At 38.5% G+C, this 22322-nt stretch overlaps 1 protein-coding gene across 2 annotated transcripts; it reads left to right on the top strand.

Annotated features, from left to right (window-relative positions):
* The first annotated feature begins 258 nt into the window (after window positions 1-258).
* Window positions 259-22070, top strand: LOC135701772 (store-operated calcium entry regulator STIMATE-like). 2 transcript variants are annotated; one of them, XM_065222705.1, is made up of 6 exons: window positions 259-1144; window positions 13486-13630; window positions 13698-13819; window positions 20532-20719; window positions 20780-20887; window positions 21154-22070. In XM_065222705.1, the coding sequence occupies exons 1-6, from the start codon at window positions 1015-1017 to the stop codon at window positions 21403-21405; spliced, it is 945 nt and encodes a 314-aa protein (XP_065078777.1). In that variant the 5' UTR covers window positions 259-1014; the 3' UTR covers window positions 21406-22070. The 2 variants fall into 2 exon arrangements, with proteins under 2 accessions (XP_065078777.1, XP_065078778.1); XM_065222706.1 differs by having other exon boundaries at window positions 20780-20843; window positions 21218-22070.
* Window positions 22071-22322: the final 252 nt, after the last annotated feature.

The following is a 22322-nucleotide window of genomic DNA, read 5'->3' on the forward strand; positions in this document are numbered from 1 at the left end:
GTTTGCCCTCGTTGTCATGCTTGCCTTTCTACCGGGTGTTGTTCCGGTTACCATAACAGCCAAATTTCCTTGCGCTCTGTCTAATTTCAATTTTGATTTGAAAGTGGCCTCTGCAGCAAAAATATCGATTATCAGTTTCGGTCACAAGCAAAGGGACCAATTCCACACCTATTTATCTTGACACCTGTCCGAGAATGTCACTCTCTCATGATTCCTTCAAAAACTGAACAACGAACGACATCATCAGTGCAAGTTCATCAATAAAGAAGCACATCATAGAAGTATTTTCGCGAGTAATGAAATTCGTAATCGTAATGAAATCGTAGTGAAATTCTTCAGAATACATTTTGTTTTGTTATTGGATAATGAAGTCCTGCATCTAGCGAAACCAATGTTCCTTGTTCTGGGAATCATAGTTCAGGAAAAATGAAGATTGTTCGGAGTGTGGTATTCTCGCAGCGGTACCAAGAAAACGAAAAAGATTCAGAAGTGGCTACTCTTGATGAGATACGACGACGAGTGTGACGTCTGCTACTTCGTAAGACGTCATTGATGTCCCAGGTCCGGAGGGAGAGGCAAGGAGAGAAGACAGTAAAAGATCGTCCAGATCGAATAGTGCAGTACAGAAGAGTGATACACAGACGAATATTAACGCGTTTCACAAGTTTGCCATATTAGATGAGCATATTTTGCAAGAAGTTACTACCTGCCATTCAGTGCCCGGGAGAAAAACAGCGAATATTGCTAGAATAGTCTCGCCTCTAGGTTACTTCTTCGGTCAGTAGATCATTATTATCCATTTGCGTGTCTGTCTAGGTACCAGTCCGTAAGCCGATATAGTCGTCGTCGACGTTGTAGAAGAAGAGTGAGGAGGAAGCAAAATAGTGTACAACTCTGAAACTGTGTTGAGTAAAATTATCTAACTATATACACACAAGGCACGGCACGGCGCATACATAATAAGCAATTCATAAGCATTCACAATCAAAACCGATCCAACGCAACACACCACCGATGAATACGACGCTTGACGATAGCAGTACGGAATGGTCCACTCTGCACTGCAGCAAGGATGCATTGACCGACTTTTTCGGTTGGTTCCTGCAGGGCATCCTGGCCACGTTGGCCTTCACGTGTCTGATCGGTAAGTTGGATGGCCAATACATACCTAATTAGTACATATGTGGATGCGACAGTGGCCCAGTTCGGGACAGTGCTTGCAAAATCCATGCCTAGATTCAGGCAGGTGCCACAAACTAGGAACTATAAATAATAATTAAAAATAGTATAAAAGCTAAAGTTGAAAAGACACATTCTGTGTCACTTGCAATTCAAACAAATACCTATAAGAAATAAAGATCATTTAAGTAAAAAAAAGTCAGGCAGGTACTTCTCTATTGACATTTCCGATTAGCTGCTTCTAAACCTGTTACACATTTCGCCAACGTATCTTCAAAATAGTCCCTTAAGTGCTACATTCAATTAGCATTAATTAAGCTATCAGAGATGACGCACAAATTCAGTGTATTCCAATAGGTAGTTATCATAAAAATTTCAAGACGGATGTTTGAATTTAACGATATTGGAATTATTTAATCTACCTCGAGTGTTAACTGTGTGAGTGACAAAGAAGGTGTTACGGATCTATTGACCCGGAGTTGATAATACTGTGAGTAAGGTTTTCTTGATAAAATCTGTGTTTTCATCTTCTACTTTGGATTATATTCTTAGTATTTTGTATTTTCATAATTATTTAAAGTGATTTTACCAACAGTTACAGTTTTGTCGTCCAGTTAAGTTCTGTGTGGAACGTTTAGCTATCAGAGTTCCTGTTGTTCAAAGTTTATGATCCTAAATTTAGCTCCCACCAAATTCAAATTAGTAAGAATGTATTATGTAGAGTCCTTGAAGAAGTCCCAAACGAACCGATGCGATGTGCAAAAATAAAATACATAGTTCAAGCTGAACATTACATTAGGTCCTAAGTAACATTGATCGATTCTCTTCGTTGACTTTCTCTTTCGTTAATAAATTAGCACATAACTGTTTCTTGTTGTATTTGTCGTATTAGATGCCAGATAAAAATTTCTTTTATCGATCTGTGAGCGGACAAAACACCGGGGAATGTCTTTAATTGGCCGTGGGGATACAAAAAGAAGGTCGACAAAGAGAATCTGTCAATATTACTTTGGACATAATGCAATGTTCAGCATGATTTTAATTTGATCAAGATTAAAAATAGGGTGGTCCAAACTAACACTTTGCCTGGAATCCTGGGGACTCACTCTCCAAATGATAGCGAACACACTTAAATTTATTCGCCGAGATTTCAACAGCCGAGTAGTTCTGCAAATTATTTTGCTGAGATTCTGTAAAATAATTGCCGAGACTCAGCTAACAAATAACATTTTGCTTAGATATCAACTAACAAACATATTTTGCAAAAATATCAGCATAGTAAATGCCGAAGTAATCGGCTGTTGGAGATTTTACCGAGCTAGATTAAGTGTGAAGGATGATACAAAAAAAAACTTTTGCCTGCTTATTTTTTTCATGAATTTTATTTTTTTTTTTTTTTTTCATTTGGTTTGTTTTTTCCGTCGATCTTGTTTTCCGTGCTGAGCACCAATGCTACCGACGTGCCAGGAAGGCAGCTCCCACACCTGGACCCTACCTATCGACCCATCAACTCATGAACCGGGGACCAACGGCTTTACTTCCCATCCGAAGGAAGGCGTGATCAGAGATGTTATGCCTCAGAACATCCCGGCGGCGCCGACTGGGATTGAACCCAGGCCTGCTGGGGTGAGAGGATGAATTTTATTGTAATTATCAGAATTTATAATTTCTAGGTGCATGACATTCAATCACAGACAAACAGACGTAGCTCCATAAATAAATTTTCCTTAAATATATCGAAAAAAGCTTGCTTGCCAAGTCTTAATGTTTTATACAAGTACCAATGGAGACGCAAGGTAGTCTAGTCCGAGAGGCACACAATATAAAGAACCGGTGCGTTGAAGTTAAAATGAAATCAAAAGTACTTAAAGTAATTAATGCGTTTTGAAGTAGTACTGACGGTTATTAAAATTATCTATCCGTAATTAATGTAATTAAAAGTATTGAAAATGTAATTACGAAATTTCAACTGTAATTAATAGAGTTAAAAAGTAGTTTTTTTTTTCAACTCTTTATTTGTTTCAAATTCAAAATAAATTACATTTCATTTTAACCCAGGTGCTCCAGTTACTACAGTAACTTACCAGTCTTAATTGTTATGATATAGATTAAAAAGTAGTTAATGTTCTACATTGTGTAATTAATGTAATTAAAGCAGTAGTTAATGGAATTAATTTAATTACAGCCGTTGCCTGCGTTGGAGTTAAATGTTATTGCGTGTCCCTAGGTCAAGTCGTATTGGAGTAATGAGCAAAATTTTAAACATGATAATTTCAAAAAATTGTTAGCTCAAAAACGAAGAAAAATACATTGCTGATTTTTTGATATGTTGTGTAAAAAAAGCCTAAATTTTCAAAGAAAAATATAAAAACGTGTTACGCCCATTGTCTACAAGCTATAAAAACCATAAAAAAATACAATCAAAGTTCTTCTATACAAAACTCCAATTTTCAAAACTTTTTATATATTTTTTTAAGTATTTTTAATAACCTTTCATTTGATATTTTGATATATAGGGGAAATGGATGTAATGTCGGCCTAAATGCGCCTAATTTGGGCCCATACATAAATTCAGCAATCGACTAAATTTTTAATAGCGACCAAAATATCCATTAGTACCGTCCCAATGACGCGTTGATCTAGATAAAATTGATTAATAGTAGATTTTTAGCCATGGGCCCAATCTTAGATCCATAAGCCAACATTATAACATTTCGAAAGGGCGAAATTGTTTTTAAAAACAATGACTTTAACCTCCACTTCTTGCGAATAATAGCTGAAACATGCAAAGTAACGACTACAACAAATAGAGGAATATTTCCTCCACTAGCTTGCATCGTTAATTTGCAGGAGTGCGTTTTTATTCACGAGAAATCAGCGGTTAAAGTCATTGTTTATAAAAAACAGTTTCGCCCCAATGAAATGTTGGCACCGATATAAAGTATCTACCGCACACTGATTTTGATACTTTGCATTTTGGTTGGTTCACCCTGAAACTGGTGCAATGGGGCAAAGGGCTCATTGAGAATAAAGATATGTCGCATCGTGCCATCGGAAAAAAAAATTAGGAATCGCGAATTCCACGGTGTATGGTATCATAAAACGGTTCGAAGAACGTCTGAATGTAGATAGGAAGCGAAGATCTGGAAAAAAAAGCCGTCAGGTCAACGAGAACGATCACAAACGCGTGGTTGGGGCCTTTAAACCGAAACCGAACACCTCAGTTCGAGATGTGACTAAAAAGTTGCATGTGAGCAATACTTTCGTGCAAAATACCAAAACTCGAGCTGGACTACGTACGTTTAAGGTTCAGAAGTCCCCAAACCGTGACGAGAAACAGAATACGGTCGCAAAACGTCGTGCCCGGAAGTTGTACGACCAGAAGTTAACGAAACCACACTGCTACGTAATGGATGACGAGACATATGTGAATGCGGACTTCAACCAGATTCTAGGAAACCTGTATGTGACTGCCAAGGATTTGTGTGATGTTCCCGAGAACCTGCGGACACAGAAGATATCGAAGTTCGCCAAGAAGTTTTTAATTTGTCAAAGCGGCTTGTACTTGCAGAAAGCGGAGTACACCTTTCGTTATCGCAAGCACCATAAATGGACAGGTGTATTTGGACGAGTGTCTCCAAAAGCGGCTTCTCCCTTTCCTGAAGGCTCACGACGGCCCGACGATCTTCTGGCTGGATTTGGCATCATGCCACTACATGAAGTGCCGAAAGATCTGAACACCCCAAACACTCCAGAACTGCGCCCAATAAAAAAATACTGGGCCATTATGAAGGAGCACCTTCTAAAACGACCTAAAGAGGTGAAGAATGTAGAAGAAATGAAGAAAGCATGGGTTAATATGCAAAAAACTGTCGATTCTGAGGTCGTGCAGAACCTTATAGCTAGGGTTAAGGCCAAGGTTCGCGCATTCGGATATGAGGGCGAAATAAGTTAAATTAATGATGCCAAAACTAACTTTAATTGTGTCTTTTTACTCCCTGAAAATTTGGTGATAATCGGATAAAATCCCAATAATATTTTGAGAATGAATTTTGTGTGTGCGGATTTTAAACGGTACACCCTTTAGGTAAATTAGTTCGTCATTACTAGGCACGACGTACGATATCAAGTCATATTTTCTCAACATGTTTTAAAAAGTTCGTCCAGTGTTATGTTTTTTTCCTATTAGATATTTCAAATACTGGCACGCAAAATTTCAAAGAAATTCATCGAGTGTTGATTTTTTTTAATAAACATTGAAATAAATAACTGCGTCAAATATGGTGCCTCCACGGTTCATGATCTCGATTACGATGAGAAACGGCCGCGGTGATAATAGTATACATCCTTTTCTCACTCCACACACTTAAAAAATTTCGTCGAGATTCCAACAGCCGAGTAATTCTGCAATTTATTAATTTTCAGTCAAACAATTGCCGAGACTCAGCTAACAAACAACATTTTACAGAGATATCAGCAAAAGTAAATGCCGAAGTAATAGCCGTTGGAGATTTTACCGAGCTAGATTAGGTGTGCAGCAACTACCCGAATAGGACAAAGCTGCATTAAGCGGGGCTTTGCGCGTGAAAGCCTCGTACTACACTTCGATCAGGTTGACGATTTTATCCGGGACTCCCTTGCTCCTCATGGTGCCCACTAGACAAATTAAATATTTTCACTCCACAGTGCTCAAAAAATTTCAAATCGCGTCCTGAATCAGTTGCAAGTTGCCACACAATTATACGAATGCAAAAATGGCACAGGCATCGAAAACTCTCAATTGGAGACAACCCTGGCGTAGTGATTAACATCTAAACCTCCAAAATCACGAGCTCAAATATCATGCCCGGACAAGTCGCGAATGACCCAAAAGTGTTAACCCTCTCCTTTCCATGGTAGCACAAGTGAACACAATTTTTCGGGCAGTCTCATGTTTGAGAATCTATCATTAAAATGTGCTCATTATTCTGGTCCATATGTACCGTATGTGTGATAATGTTTGCATCATTGAGCAATGTCAAAATTTAAAAAATTCTCAAAAATTTCGTTTTTGAGTTTTTTTATTTATTTAAAGGGGGGATATTTCTCAGAATCTTAAACTATGTTAATCATCGATCGAGTTTCCACTTGCTGCAATTACGGCCTTCACACGCTTCCGGAATGCACGGCAGGTTCTAATAATGTAGTCTGGATCCATTCCAGGTACGGGTGTTTGTCTGAGGCTGTACTCGGGTGGCGTTTAGAACAGGCCTTGGCCTTCATGACGCGCCATATTGAGTAATCCAGCGGGTTAAGATCGGGGCTGGATGGCGGCCACATATCCTTCGCCCAGAACGGAAGATGTTCCTGCAACCACTTCTGAGTGCGGTTCGAGGTGTGGAACGGAGCCCCATCTTGTTGAAATACAACATTTGGCTTCGGACCGTACTGTTCTTTGATCCACGGAAGAACATACTTACTTAAAATCCCGATGTAGACCTCCGTGTTGACCTTGTCGCCTACTGGAATGAACACCGGGTCCATTTTTTTTTTGCCATCGGATACCACCAATCCAAGCACCATAACGCTAGCAGGATACTTGGTCAGATACACGTTCTTTTATCGACGGTAAACATGCTCTCGTCGGTGAACAGGATTACCGGATTTTTTCGCTTAAGGAAGTTCAAAATTTTCTTGCATCGTTCGACTCGTAGCTCCCGGATGCGGTTGGCAATCATGTGAGTTTTTTTCCGTGCCCTCGACTTCGCCCCGTAATCTTCCTTTACGATCTTCCGTGCCGTAAAGTCACTGATCCCGTGTTCATTTGCCATTTTCCTTATTGAACGCGCTGGATTCACCCGAATCTTCCTTTTGATAGCAGCGATAACCCTCGGAACCCGAGCTGACCTCGGACGACCTGTGGCCACCTTCGCGGATAGTTGTCCTTTCTTTTCTCGGTCTAAAACCCTTTTGACGGTCCATCGGGACACTCCCACGGCGATTGAAATGTCTTTTTGCGACATTTGCGCGTGGGACAAATCTCGCGTCACTTTTCAAATAGACCAATGTAACAAATGTAAACAAATCGAGTTAAGCGATACAAACTATTGCTCTTCTATCATTGTATGTGATACAAAAACATCCATTCAAATTTACTTTCATTTATTTAAAATAATCATTGATCAAAAATCGTCCAATGTACAGTTTGAAATGATGGGTATCCAGCTTTCCAATCTAAAGTTAGGTACTATACTCTGAAATCTGTGAAAGGGAATCTAGTATAATGCAGACAAAACGTCCAATGTAACACTGATTGATTATGTCATTGAGAAAAATCGTCCAATGTAACATGTCCGATGTACAACTCGACTTGTCAAAAAGTCCTATGTGGTTTTTTCTATGTTGTAGCATGAAATTCAAAGTAAAATTGTGATTTTACCGTTTCTTCTGAATTTTCAACGTTATTATACACTGACTACATTAAAAATAGTATTGCAAAATGTATTGTTTTTAAACAGTTAAAATAATAATCTGTCGAACTTCAACTTCGGTTTTCTCAAAATGGTGGATATGTTACATTGGTCTATTTGAAAAGTGACGCGAGAAATCACGAATACGCTGCCACTTCGTCATGGTGCAACTGTCAAACTAAGTAAATCATTTTCTTTTATACACAGCCTACTACGGTATGAGCTATAGGTTACGTGCATGCAAAGAAAACCAAGGCATTGTATGCACAGGTGAAACGGGAACCTTATTTGTACGATGGTGCAAACATTATCACGCATACGGTATTCTTGAGCTAAGCTACCATTGAAAAACCCAAAACCAATGCTATTGATTTTAAACAAAAACTTTTTTTTTTTTTGATTCAATAATTTCAAACTGTATGGAACATTTTTTATTCTAGCACTTTTTAAAAGAAACACATTTTTGCATCTTTTTTTTTCCTTTGGTTTCCATCGATCTTGTTTTTCCGTGCTGAGCACCAATGCTACCGACGTGCCAGGAAGGCAGCTTCCACACCTGGACCCTACCTATCGACCCATCAACCCATGAACCGGGGACCAACGGCTTTACTTCCCATCCGAAGGAAGGCGTGATCAGATATGTTATGCCTCAGAACATCCCGGCGGCGCCGACTGGGATTGAACCCAGGCCTGCTGGGATGAGAGGTAATCACGCTTACCACTACACCACCGGCACGGTTATTTTTTTTGCATCTCAAAATAATGAAAAACCTTCTGGGAAGGAAAGGGTTAATGAGACTAAAAAAAATGTTGCATCTTAGCTAGCTATGTCTCAAAGGATTTCCTTAATTTTAATAGTTTTGCAAAGTAAATTTAGTGCACTGTAAGTTAACACTAACTGAGATCAAAGTGTGCTGTGCTCGGAGCAGGGCGAGCTCTGCTCCATACTCATTGACGGCTTATTTTTTGACCAATTGCTGCTGGAAGAAGATTGATTCTTTACTTTTTCGTGGAGGCGTATATGTGACTTTCTCAATCGATCCATCCAACCCGTGTTTAACCCTTCATACAGTGACATGTTGAGGACAATAAGAGATTATTCAACTTGATCAAATCAAATATGTAGTGAGGAGAGCCCACTGCTATCGGACTTAGTTTCCGTGCTACAATGAGTGGTAGACAATTATCATCACATCATAATCATACTATAAGATAACGCTATTCAAACAAAAAAGTGGTATCTTGTATTCCTGAACATGTTTGCTGAAGGAAGTAATTCGTACATGGTGATGATCTCGTGGTATAAACATCTCTATCATCGAAGTATCCCATTTCATGCGTACATTTTTACAATGAATAGTTTTAATTTAATTTACTTTGCAAAACATTTGAAATTTCAAAAACCCATTGAAACATCGTGGCGATACGGTAATTTGAGTTTGGGTTAAATTAACCCCAGGGTACAAACAATGTAAGTTTTTTTAATTTTGTACAAACAAAGGGTTAATTTCACTTTTATTCAGCTTTGCACAGCTATCATCTCTCTTAAAATTTAAAAAAAAAATGGTAAAAATCAATAAAACTATCAAATATTAAAATAACTTAACGGTGAAAAATTTCCGATGTTAATAATTCATTTACAAAATTACAAAACTATTGGAACGCAATAAAACCTTAAGCTAGGAATTTCTAAACCAATACGTGGAATTATTTTAAGAAGTATTTCTTTGTTGTGTTGATTTCTACCAATTCTTTGGAATTTTTTAAGAGATAAAAGCTATCCAGGATAAAACAAACCATAAATAAACCAAACAAAATATGAAGGTGGAGCAAAAGTTTTTGAAGCCCGTGTTCGCCAATTGAAGCGCCGATCTGCGCTTCGGAAGTATAGTCGCAATAGGTCTCAACAGTTGAAGCATCGCTTTGTGCTTGCTAGTAACAAGTATGCTCGGTACAATCGAATTCTGTATGCTCGGTACATTGATCAAACGCAAATGAACTTGCGTGTGCATCCGAAAAATTTCTGGTCGTTTGTTCGTACTAAACGTAAGGAAGATGGATTACCAACATCCATGTACTTTGATGGGCGTTCTGCTAGTTCAGTGTCTAGTATGAGCTATTTGCCGATCACTTCAAGAATGCCTTCTCGAATTTGACCACGCAAACGCAGATCGACGCTGCCCTCAGTAATACTCCGTTTCACAGCTTTGAACTTGATATTTTTCAAATCACCGAGGAGCACGTCCAAAATGCTCTAAGTTAAAAAAAAAATCAGTTTCACCTGGTCCTGATGGGATTCCTTCATCCGTATTGAAAAAAATGTAATGAAAAATGTTGTGCGCTTAGCCCTCCGACACTTACCCTGGCACGACACACTGAATCTTCTTCCATATGAACATCGCTGTGTGCTGCTGGGAATTGATACCCTGGAACAAAGAATATCGACTATGCAAGCTGTATTCGTGGCTAAGGTGTTGACCAACGATATTGACGCCCCAGATATTCTCTCTGAATTGAATATATATGTTCCAGAACGACCTTTGAGACGACGCAATTTCTTGCATTTAGCTAACCGTGGGGTCGCGTCATTTGCTTATCAGGCTTTAAAAAATCGCATCACTTTCCAATGTGAATCCAGATCTAATTAACCCTTCTTACTAACAACATCGTCCTTCCCGTGACATAAAGACGTGGTCGGCGCCGTTATTGACCTCAAAAATAAGGATTCACCGGATTTTGCACACTGAGAATGGATTGCTAATCCCAAACCTCATTCATATGGTTCTTTGTGCAAATTTAGCTAAATCTGATCAATCACGGAGTAGCAACTACTGAAATGTATGGTCGACAATGCTCCTGCTCATGCTCATGCTCATCCTGGATCTTGAATTTCTGTACGCTAAACTGATTTATTTCTTTGGAACTTATCACAGAATATTTTGCAAATTTCTCAAGGATATTCTTCGAATGATTTTAAAATGTCAGCCGAATTACTTTTACTTTCAAGATTCCCTTCAAAAATCTCATGACTTTATCCAATATCGAGAATACATACATTCTCCATAAACGCTCCAGAAAAAAAGACTTGAAATTTACTCTACATTGATAGCTCTATTGCAGATCCAGCAACCCATTTCAGAATGTCTGGAGAGTCCCGCCCATTCTGAGGTTACTTTCACTCACAATAATCCCCGCATGTATGCATCACCGTTATCAAATGGATATTGGTTATACAGTCAGGTCTTTTATTACACGGGGGATACGTACCGTGTAAAAAAAAACCGCATTTTTTCGCATGCTCAAATATTTTAAAAAAATCGTATTTTGATGCCATTTGTAATTATAGCATATAGACATATTTTAAAAATTTCTGTATTTACACCAAACATTGTGATTTTTTTTAAGTATGCCATTCGATTACATATAGCTTGAAACGGATAATGTTATTGGAATCTAGTCGATTGGGTGTATCGTTGTCGAGAAATCGTTAAAAACGTACCGTGTAAATCGCGAAAAATCGTGTAAAAAAAAACCGCGTAAAAAAACCCGTGACCGTGAAAAAAAGACATCAGTGTACATACACACTTCGGAAAATATTCTTTTCAATCCTAGCATGTATTTAGTTTAATTTTGACATTTAACTTGTAAACAATAAGTTGGACAACTCTCACCATATTTTGCTCTTCCGCCGGCGTTAATTGCTTCCTTTGGAATCCCTTGGACTTCTTCTCTAACACTTCGTATTTCATTCCGTGCTTCACCGGCAATTTCATTCCGTAGATCGTCCTTGGTTGGTTCTAACATGATTCCGCCTTTTCCGGGGTTTTCTTGTTTTCTGAGGGAGATAAATCCGCACTAATTTCCGTTCCTTGTTCGATGTTGACTCCTTCCTCGCTGGTTGGTGTGGTCGGTTTCATGTCCACCATCTGTCACTGAATTGCCATGCTGATCTGGGACGAGGCTCACGTCCAAAGTCGTTGGTCCACCGAGCGCTCCGTGTGCGAAAAGAGAATGAAAGAAATACGAAAGGGATCAGTTTCAAGAATATTTCTCATTGTAAACCCTACCGCCATCTGTCGTACACACTGTGATGGGCAATACACTCAACAGATGTAAAATGCAAGGAAATTGATTTTGTGCGCCATAAGTGGCGATACTATCAACTAATAAACATTTAAATTGGTCGTTAAAAGCGATTCAGATGAACATCTTAAGCATGTTATGTCTGATTGTCTGTGATCATACATTCACTATCGCAACTTCGGGTAATCCGCGAAAGTACTTGCATTTTTCTCAGGCACTTTTAATCTAAATGCAATCACTCTCTCATACTCGAAATGTGCCACGACCAAATTGGCACAACGACGCCCTATACGCTCTCTGACCGAAGCGCAGGGCCTTAAAATTTCTTATGAATTCTCTTAAAATTCTGCAAAGAATTTTTCGAACTATTCCAAGAATTAGATTCAAACAAACAAACTTGCTTTTCGACAACATGACACTCGTGCTGTGTCACAGAATCGACACGCATTTTGCAAGATCGGTATTATGACAGTTAAGTTTGCTTTACGATCAATTCACTTTGAATCCTCTTCCTAATTCAATTTGAATGCTCCTTGAAATTTCTTCCGATTTGTTTTACAGCTGCCTAGAATTCTATTCTTCATCCCCATAATAGTATATTCAGAACTACCCTGAAATTTCAAGTCAAATTCCATTGAAAATCTCCCCAGCAATCCTTTTATAATTATTCCTAGAATTCCTCTACATTTCTGCTCTACTCATCCTAATGCCAATGCTTTGGAAGGGTCAGAGTCCTACAATTTTGTCGTAGTCCAAGTTCCTTGCCTCAAAATATTGAAATTTTTCTTATGTAATCTTCAAAACAAAATCTTAATCCGAGAATAAATTTTAAAGTGTGGGAGTAATTTTATTTCAGGGCATGATAGTGTTTTTCTTGAAGATGATTTTCGATTATCGGCCTTTTGATATGTTATGGCCTTTTGATTTGATATGAAATTGCTCATAGTGGAGCGAAAATTCGAGTGAGCGTAGCAAAAGCTCTAGTCACGTACCAAACCCATGTAATCATTCACAAATGTCTAAAACACATTTATTTACCCTAAGCAATTATAAATGGAGGAGAATGTGACAAAGCCTCGACCCTATTGTATTTATTTGTGCAAATGATAAAGTAAAACTAATACACACCTTTTTCATTATTGAGCAGTTAGTGAATTCAAAAAGAATAAAAATGGTGAACGTTTTGGACTGTGGTTCACTGTTCGATTTCTTTATAGATAGGGTAAGGTGGGGCAAGATGGGTCACGGGGAAAGATGGGTACATTTATTAATTTATTTGTTAGTGAATATCAACAGGTTCAATGTTGGGGTTGCAGTGATGATTTGCTTTTTCAAACCAGCATGTTGAGAAACAAACATAAAAAAGTAAATCATGTAGATGACCTACTTTACCCTATATATGTTTGCATATCATAAAATCTTGTATGTACATGCATGTTGGTTGTTTAGGCTATGTCCAGGGAAGTCGAGAAAATTGTCTAACGCAAAAGATTGTCTAGGCCGGATCGGGAATCGAATACGCCGCTTCCGGCTTGGTAATACCGTGACTTAACCCTCTCCTTCCCATGCATAGGTGTTCGATCCACAGCATAAAATAGTCAGAATTGATTTAAACTTGTATGTATATATATGTTTTGTAAAATCCAACTTTTAATTTCAATTTGTTCTTAAATTTGTGTATGTAAATCTGAAATACCCGAAATTGTCTTTGTTCCATTTCTAAATGTCCTATGCTTTAGTACTAAAATTGAGGTATCTATCTTCTATCTTTCAGGAAAAAGGTTCTGCGAGCCACTCTACAATAGGCGATCATGGGAAACGTGGTGGTACGATACATCGAAGCAAGGCATCGGTGCCATGGTGATTCACATGACAAACGTTTATCTGGCCCCACTTTTCCAGGGGGATCCTTGTACCTGGTAAGTTATTGCCCACACAAAAATTTCCGAAAAAAAAACAAGTTGGTCTCCGCAACATTAATTTCAGGTATATTATTAACTTTCTACTGGATTCCACGATCGGCTTATTTATCATTTATATCGGGATTAAAACCTGTCAGTATTTGGCGCGGAAGAAGAAATGGGATGCTATCAACTTTGGCGAGTATGGTAAGTTATTAATAGATAAGCGCTAAAGAGTTGCTTTTATCGTGTGTTTGCATATTTTTATCAGTGCGCAACTTATCTCGTGCTTTGTCAGCTGTTTACTGTTTAGTATAAAGCGTTTACTTATACACTGTTGTTTGGTTTCAATTTTGCCTTTTGGTATGACTCGTCGCAGACGCATGCGCATTCAATTATCAAATTTGAATTCAACCATCGATGATTGATTTCGTCTATAGAAGATTTTATTTCGATACCTAAGTTGGGATGTTTAATTATAGCTAGACAAATATAACTACCTTTGTTCGCTTATTGATAATTACGTGTCGATGTTAAAACAAAATCGAGAAAAGGAGTGTGAGCACACGTCTACTATTATGTCTGCTTTCAAAATGTACGTTTACTAGGTAGTTTCAATGTTTTATTTGACAGCAGCATATAGGAAAAATCACGTCTCCGTCTGTTCCTTTACCTATTATCTATCGTAAAAAGGGTGAAAAAAGTCCACAAATGGCCACCACATGTAGGCTATACATCCACTTCCACTATTCTGTTCCCCAATTTAGTGTCAATCACCGACGGACATCTATTGATGGCAATCGAATGTGTAGGAAGGCAGCTTCCACACCTGCGTAGGATATCGCACCCATTCGTAACACACATGGGTAGGGACCAACGGCTTTACTTCCCTTCCGAAGGAAGACGTGTGACCAGAGATTTGTATGCCTCAGAAAAATCCTACCGACCTCGGCTGGGATTGAACCTAGACTCATTGGGTGACAAAGCAGTCACGCTTACCACTACACCACTGGCGCTGGCCTACACAGATCTCGGAAAAATAATGCCCCATTTAACCTAAAATTGACCACTTTGTCAAGCAGTTTTGGCGTGACTTTCTACCAGCTATTTCACAAAACTGGACCAATTAATTTCTATTTTTTTATGAAACGCATAAATTTTGGCTACTTTTCTCGTGGTTCTAGAAGAAAAAATCTCAAAATAATGTTTTATTTCAAAGTTCGAGTGGCAGTAAACGTCATTTTAACTGCTCGAATGAAGTGGTTAATTGCTACTGCATGTATGCTGCAGTACAGCAAACGTGGAACAATAGTTTCATTGTGGTACGCATCGTATAAGCTGATATTTGTGCAGTCAAAGTTTCGAAGTGGTTACGAGAATAAGGATCTCACAGCAAAACACCTTAAACGCTCGTTTTTGTATGAAATCCGATCATTTTTCAAATGGCTGAAATTGAGCCATTATGCACTTTTTTTTACCTACGTGACTATAATAACGTAGTTAAAATAATTAACAGAAACATAAAACAACCTATGGTCATGTACTTGAATCATCCTAAGTTTTAAGAGACGAACCAACCAAAGGCTGAAACTCTCTATAATAAAGCAAAACAAATACATGCCATGTCAGTTACGCTTAGATTATGAGGTCAGTATCTTGCAATGCACAGTGTTGTTTTCTCTTCTTATCTTATCTTGAGCAAGTTGTTTATTTAAACCCGAATTAATCTAAATAGCTATTGCTTAAAAAATGTCAATATTGTCTTTGTTTTTTATATTTTGTACGATAGTTGAGTGCATGCCCGGCTGGAATTTCATACCGGCTTTTATTATAGTGTTCTTTCCAACCCAAAAAATATCTTCAACTGAACTGGGAATCGATCCGCCGCTAGATTAAAAAAAAAAACAAAATTAACGGTATCTTGCAAAACTTTCAGAACATCATGAATGATGAGAAGTTTCATGAAACTCTAGAAATAATTTCCATGAGAATTGTGAGGAAAATTTCAAGAGAAAAAACTAAAGATTGCTTTCAATGTAGTTCTGAGGAACTTCAATTTCCAGGAAGAATTCCTAGGTAGTTATGAACAGATTTCTACGGCAATACTAAATATCAATAGAAGGAAATTTTCCAAAGAAATCCGAAGGAAATGTTGAAGAGAATTCTCGGGATATGTGAGGAGAATTTCAATTTAATTCTAAAGAGAATCTAAAGGTTGTAATTATTTCCTCTATTTGGGACATAAATCCACTGCTACCAGTTATTTGATCTATTGTAGTATACCCCGTGTACTTATTTTAGTGCATGTCGTATTACTCTATCACTATTGAAAAATGATGAAGTATTCGGTTTTAATACAGTTGTCATTATTGTCTTTATCTTATCGCAAGGATCCGACTCTAATTGTAAGGCCCCGCTCTTTATGCCCTTCGGAGTGTTGGAACACCCTCCGAAGGCGCGCTCCTTTGTCAGTCAAAAACTGATTCCTTCGCAACAAAATCAAGCAATAACACCGATAATGACCATGCATCAGAATCCTAGTTTTAACCACTTCAAACTAGAGAACAGCGAATAAAAGATTAGGAATCACGTAGATGAAATATAACTACCTAGCTATTTTTTTCCTTGATTCAAGATCTTCCTCGGTGGACAAAGTCGAGTTTTGTCACTATCAACAAGGTATAACAGTAAAAGCCATAAGATATGTTCCTTTGATTACAAAAACAATCCTGTTCCCCTAGTTTGAAGTAGTTTGGACTAGGCTTCTATGGTAGATCTTAATAACAGTAACGCACCACGATAAGGTTATCTACCAGGTGTTACTGGGAAAATGTTGAAAATAGAATGCCAAGGCAAGGAGGAGAAATCAAAGGGATTTCTGAAAAGATTTGAATGCAAATTTTGAGAACTATTCCGATGGAATTCTTGTGAGTATTTCAAAGGAGTTCTGACAAGGGAAGATCACGATAGTGACCCCCGAGTTTTAAAATATGACGAAATCCAAAATATGAGTGGTGATGGAGCATCCGTCGCCAGCATCGCCGTTTCCAAAGCCACGCTAGGGATTCCATCCATCCACTGCTACGAGTATCCTCATTGGATACTTGTATTGCTTCAGCGTTGTCTTTCTCTGCCTCGCCGTATTGTGTAGGTGTCAAGGTCGTTAGGTAGTACTCCGAGAAGAGTCCCTCAATAATAATTTTCAGCTTAGGGCACGTTTTGGAGCGTCATTGGACCTCTGATTTTCATCATCACAATTCAGTGTGCATGTCCCAGGGGTTGGCATCGGTGTCATGGCACAGCTCCTTGAAGCAATTTGTCTTTCTCAGCGTGATCGTATTTCAGTGCCGCTCTTGCAACACTAAGCACTACTTCCCGCTCTTCTCTGTCGGCTTCTGTTCTGGCTCTCTGAATTCTTTTCTTTGTTCTGATACAACTTGCACGGAGGGTTCTGAGTGCCTCGTTCCACTATTATACTGGACATCGGCTGTTACTTGACTCCAGTTTGCTGGTGTTTTCGAACGGAAGGTGTTGCGTGGTACGGTTAACGGGGCTGTTTTGCATCAATGTGGAGAGAGCAATGTCGGTGATGAGAAATATTGTATTACTATCTTCGTCGCACTCCAAACAACGCATGACAATTTCCGTAAGAACACAGTCTTCTTTTATTTACGTCGTGAAAAAAAACTATCTCACTACGTGCTCTCTGTCTTAGGTATGTTGATTACTCGGAGATGATTGAAAACTGCACGATTTAGTCAGCGGTTGCGTGCTGTTTGACAAAAAATAATAATGATTGTTGGAAGCAATAAATTATGTTAAAAAAAAACTATAAATGGGTAGAAATCGGATTCGAACCACTGGTCCTTCAATGCTTAGGAAAATGGAAAGGCTAAAGGAAAATAAGAAGCACTCATAGTACTATCATTCGTCTGCTGACATGTACGTTCGACGGTTTTAGCTATTTTTGGTCCTTGCATGATAGAAGAAAGAGAATTTTAGGTAAAAGATGCGATAGTTTTTTTTTAGTGATAACTGTCGGACTCTCTTCGTCACTGACGAAGGATGTATGAAAAAGATAATTATTGTACCGTGACAATTTATTTTTTGTTTTCGTCAAACGTCACTGACCAAACTGACCGTTACTAACCCTGACGGTAGAATGCAGATGGAAGACTGTACGTGGAGATGACGAATGAACACCGAATTGCACCAGGTGTTGGGAGAACCAGCCATCGTCCACACCGCAGAAATAAGGCGACAACGGTAGGCTGGGCTCGTCGTAAGAATGTCGTACGATAGCCAACCCAGTAAAAATGGTTCTTGGTAGCGACCAAACTGGGACAAGACAAATAGGCACGCAGTGGGAAAGGTGGATCGACCAGATGGAAAGCGACCTGCGGACCCTATTGCATTAGTACATTTGCTCCCCCACTACACTGCCCAAGCACTGAAATCTCTTCCGATAACTACCGGTATTCGTCCGATGAGCTCTTCGGCTAGGTCATCCAGCATCTGTTGCGTAGCAAGTACATACGAAGATTCCGTTTTTTTTTAAACTCTTTGTTCCAAATTCAAAATAAATTACATTACATTTTAACCTAGGTGCTCCAGCTACTACATTAACTTACCAGCCTTAATTGTTACGACATATATCTTAGTGTTTTTACATTGTTCCTGCCTTGGCAATTCAGTATTTTAAACAGTTTTTTTAAACCTGCCTGCATGCTTGGCATACAAAGTTGTACACACCAACTGCTCATTTGTTAATAACTTTTCACTCAGTTGTTGAAATTTGTTTTTCTTTAAAGTAATTGATAGATTAGGATCATAGCTTACTATAGATATGCAAAAAGTAGATAAATCTTAACATATGAATCAACACCAATGAATTTTTACTCTTAAAGTCCGAGATGTGCAGCGAGCATTTCTCACTTAATTTTTACAACGCAAAAACAAATACAGTTTATTACTAGAATTAAAATCTACTTTTTTTACGTATCTATAACAAGCTTAAACTCTATTCTATCTACTGCTTCAAAAAGAACTATGTTTCGTCAACTCTGTGCAAAGTGATTAGCAAGTGAGCAGTTCGTGACCAAAACTGTGTATGCCAAGCATGCCTGCCTGTCAGTATAACAATTGACATCTTAAAACTAAAAACTAAAACTAAATCTTATCTAAGTATAAAGGGAATTAATCGTTGCAATTGATGTTTGTACCTACGGGTACGAATGTAGAATTTGTTCACAGTCGTCCTTTGCGTGAGAGGAATCACCACAATTCATGCATTTAGTTGGTATGTAGCATTTTTTTGTTCCGTGACCCCATACCTGGCACTTACGGCACTGGGTGAGGTTTTGGTATCGTAAGTAATAAAATTATGCTGCTTCTCAGTAAGATACTTGAGAAGACTTTTGAATCCATCCAAGGTTTCAGCCAATACACGGCATTCATCCCGACGGCCAATTTGCAGTAAAACCTTGAATTTCACGAAGTTTAAAGTTCCATGCGAAGAGCATGGAAATCGGAAGTGGTTATCACATTAGGGGGAATCTTTTCCTTCTTTGAATTAAGCCGGGAAAGTGTACTATAATTTTTCCTGGACGATGGATCATTCTCATCATTCGTGAGCAAATAAAATTGATTGCTCAAATAAATTTCATCAGAAGGGGATCAAGATTTTCTTTTGCGCCATGGCGGCAGTAAAACTTTTATCCAAATCGACTTCCAAGCAGATTACTAGAGGAATCTGAAGGATCGAAGAGGAATTTTCCAAATCGATACCCAAGCAGGATTACCTCGGGTAGGGTCCAAACAAGGATCGAAGAGCAATAAGAGTCGAACAAGGTAGACAATTTGCAGGTATATTGAGCACTGAAAAGTGCTGGTAAAATTTGTTGTAGCTTTAGGTAGCAGTAACACTTCCTTCAGCAAAAAGCAAATAGATCCGCACGGCAAGAGAGCACGATGCGGACTGCGAAGATTACGTTGATTTTGGCGATCACGAAACCCTCGTACGTGCTAGCAACCACTTCTTTGCACGACATTTAAACCTTCATCAATGAGTACTATTTTTTTCACACTCATATTTTGAGGTAATGAATCATATTTTGAGGCAATGAAACACCCAAATGCGGTTTCTACCCATGCAGTGATCCCGCCTGTTTCCGCCATTCAATTACCGTTGTCGGGAGGTATTCGGTACAGCTCCGTAATGATTGCAACGTTACACTTTGTTCATGTTGTGGATTGCCACAACAGTTGTCTGTCCACCATCGCGTTTTGGAATGCTGGTCTCTTCAAGCCTCCTGTAATGTGGTCGTTTCCGCCTTCTGATCTGCAGAGCATGCACCTAAACGGCACCTTACTCTCTCTTGTGATTTGACCCTTCTCACCGCATCTTCTACACATCTGTGATCTGTCTTGGCCATTGCAGTTTCTTGCCTGGTGACCGAAACCCATGCGTTTAAAGCACCTCTTCAGTTGTTTGATAACCTTCAACGAGCACACTGACCCCTCTAATTTAACTTTGCCTGTCTCCGACAGCTTGTTAGCAGCAGCCGTCAAAATTCGTATCGCCGCCGTCTCCGCATCACTGTACGCCTTCCTTATCCAGATTGTCATTGATACATCTCCTAGATCACAGTATACCTTCAGCGCGTCGCCCTTACTTCTCTCCTTACGAGGCCGTACTTATCCTTCTTCTCCATGTTACTTATCCTGTTCAATCTAAATCTGCTGGAAATGTTGTTGCCTAAAAAATAATACGTATGCTTTGTCAACGACAATTAATTGTGACAGTACTGGACTAAGTTATGACACAACCAAAATTTTCTAGTAGTCGCAAACATGAGCTGAACAGACTGTTGATGATCGAAAATGTTCACATAACTAAATATATTTTTAAATTTTGTAGGAGCTCCAAAATCGTGGCTTTATCAAACCTGGATCTACGTAGGACTGATGGCTATCGTTAAACTTATAACGACTCTGTTCATTCAGCTCGACATCTGGGACAATGTGAAAAACTTTGTCCTGTCACCCTTCAAGGATCCCCGAATCGAACTGGCTGTGGTGATGCTGGTTATTCCGTTCTTCGTCAATGTAAGTTTATTTTAATATTCAAAAGTGATGTACTTATAACTGGTATCTGATATGTTTTAGATTCTAATCTTCTGGGTTACGGACAATTTCCTGATGAGGCACATCAGGAAAAAGCGCAATACAGGTACTTCACATCACCACGGAAGGGAACATAGCCTGTTACAAAAAGTAAGAGGACATTTTCAACAAAAAACCAATGAGTTATGAAAATTCCAGCTATGCCTCTCTTGTTTGCCTCTCTTACTTTGTACGTGACAATTATTATCGTTTGTTATCCGTTGTAGCAGTAAATCGCCTCTAGAAAATTTATTTTTTTTACGATTAAGTTGTCCAAGTATTCTTGTGTAAATCGAACGACTACTCAAACATTCCCACACCTGCAAAAAATACTTGACAGACACAATTAAACTGAAATTGCGATTCACCCTTTTCAGGTAAAATACAAAATGATACAAAAAACCAAACCTAATGACTCAGAATCTGATACTCTTTTATCAGGAGATGAAGAAATTTTAAGTTTTAAAGCTTCGAACAGTGCTACATCGTCGTCGCTACTGCAGGCGTCCGCAAGCTGTTCCTCGACGGCGGTGGCTGTGGACGATACGGCAATCATTCTTACCTCATCGGCGGCATCACCTAGTAGTAAGCAAACGGTCCAGCAGAGAACTAGTGTGATTAATGTTTAACGTAGGTTTTTCTTTTTTTTTTTTCAACAATTTTTATATCCTATCTGTATAAGTCATGTATAGTCTGAGCAACGCGTCCCCAAGCGGACGACACGCACCGCATTTTCATTGTTGAAACAGAGGGAAATCCAAGGCAATAGATTAGCTATGATTTTTTTTGTTAAAACTGAGAGTAAAACATGTGATATTTGTGTGTCTATATCTACATATATACATATTTACATATTCAATGCTACGTAAACTAGAGAAGCCAAATTCAGGAAGGCTAGCATATGGAATTGATGGAGAGAGAAATGTTAACTCACTCCAAACCAATGTTACTGAACTTAATTCCACTCAAGGAAGTCTTGAAGGAACAACAGTGATTGGATATTACAAGAGATTGATAACTACTGATTTGAAACTAAGCCCACTTACGGATGGATTACTATTTTGCGCATTGAAAGAAAGTCGATCGGAGTAAAAATGGAAAATAGAAAACATATACGGATATTGTATTTTGTAGGGCTAAGGTAGGCTAAGTCAACCAACAACAAACTATTGAGTAAATTCGGAATATCAACGAAATAGGAAGAATTGGTTTTATTTTTATATATACACAAGACAAAAAAAACATCAAAAGATTATATTGCCAGGAGAAAGCGAAGCAAATATAAAGTACCATTTGAATACATAATTAATTTCACGTTGTTACTCAAATCACAGTCCCAACAATTTCCAGCAAAAATACATGAATAATTTTCGTAATTTCCATACTAACATAAATCATCATTCAGGCACATTCGGCGATGTAGGCTCACAACATTGCAGAAAAATGATAATGCGAATTATAGATCAGAGGTGAATAATAATGAATCTAGGGACCATGCGAGGGGGGCGACACATCAAAATCTCAAGTCTAGATGCTCAACAAATTT

Source organism: Ochlerotatus camptorhynchus, unplaced genomic scaffold, assembly GCF_037179485.1.
Source record: "Ochlerotatus camptorhynchus isolate MF236.1 unplaced genomic scaffold, CSIRO-AGI_Acam_v1.1 ptg000176l, whole genome shotgun sequence".
NCBI classification, from domain to species: domain Eukaryota; kingdom Metazoa; phylum Arthropoda; class Insecta; order Diptera; family Culicidae; genus Ochlerotatus; species Ochlerotatus camptorhynchus.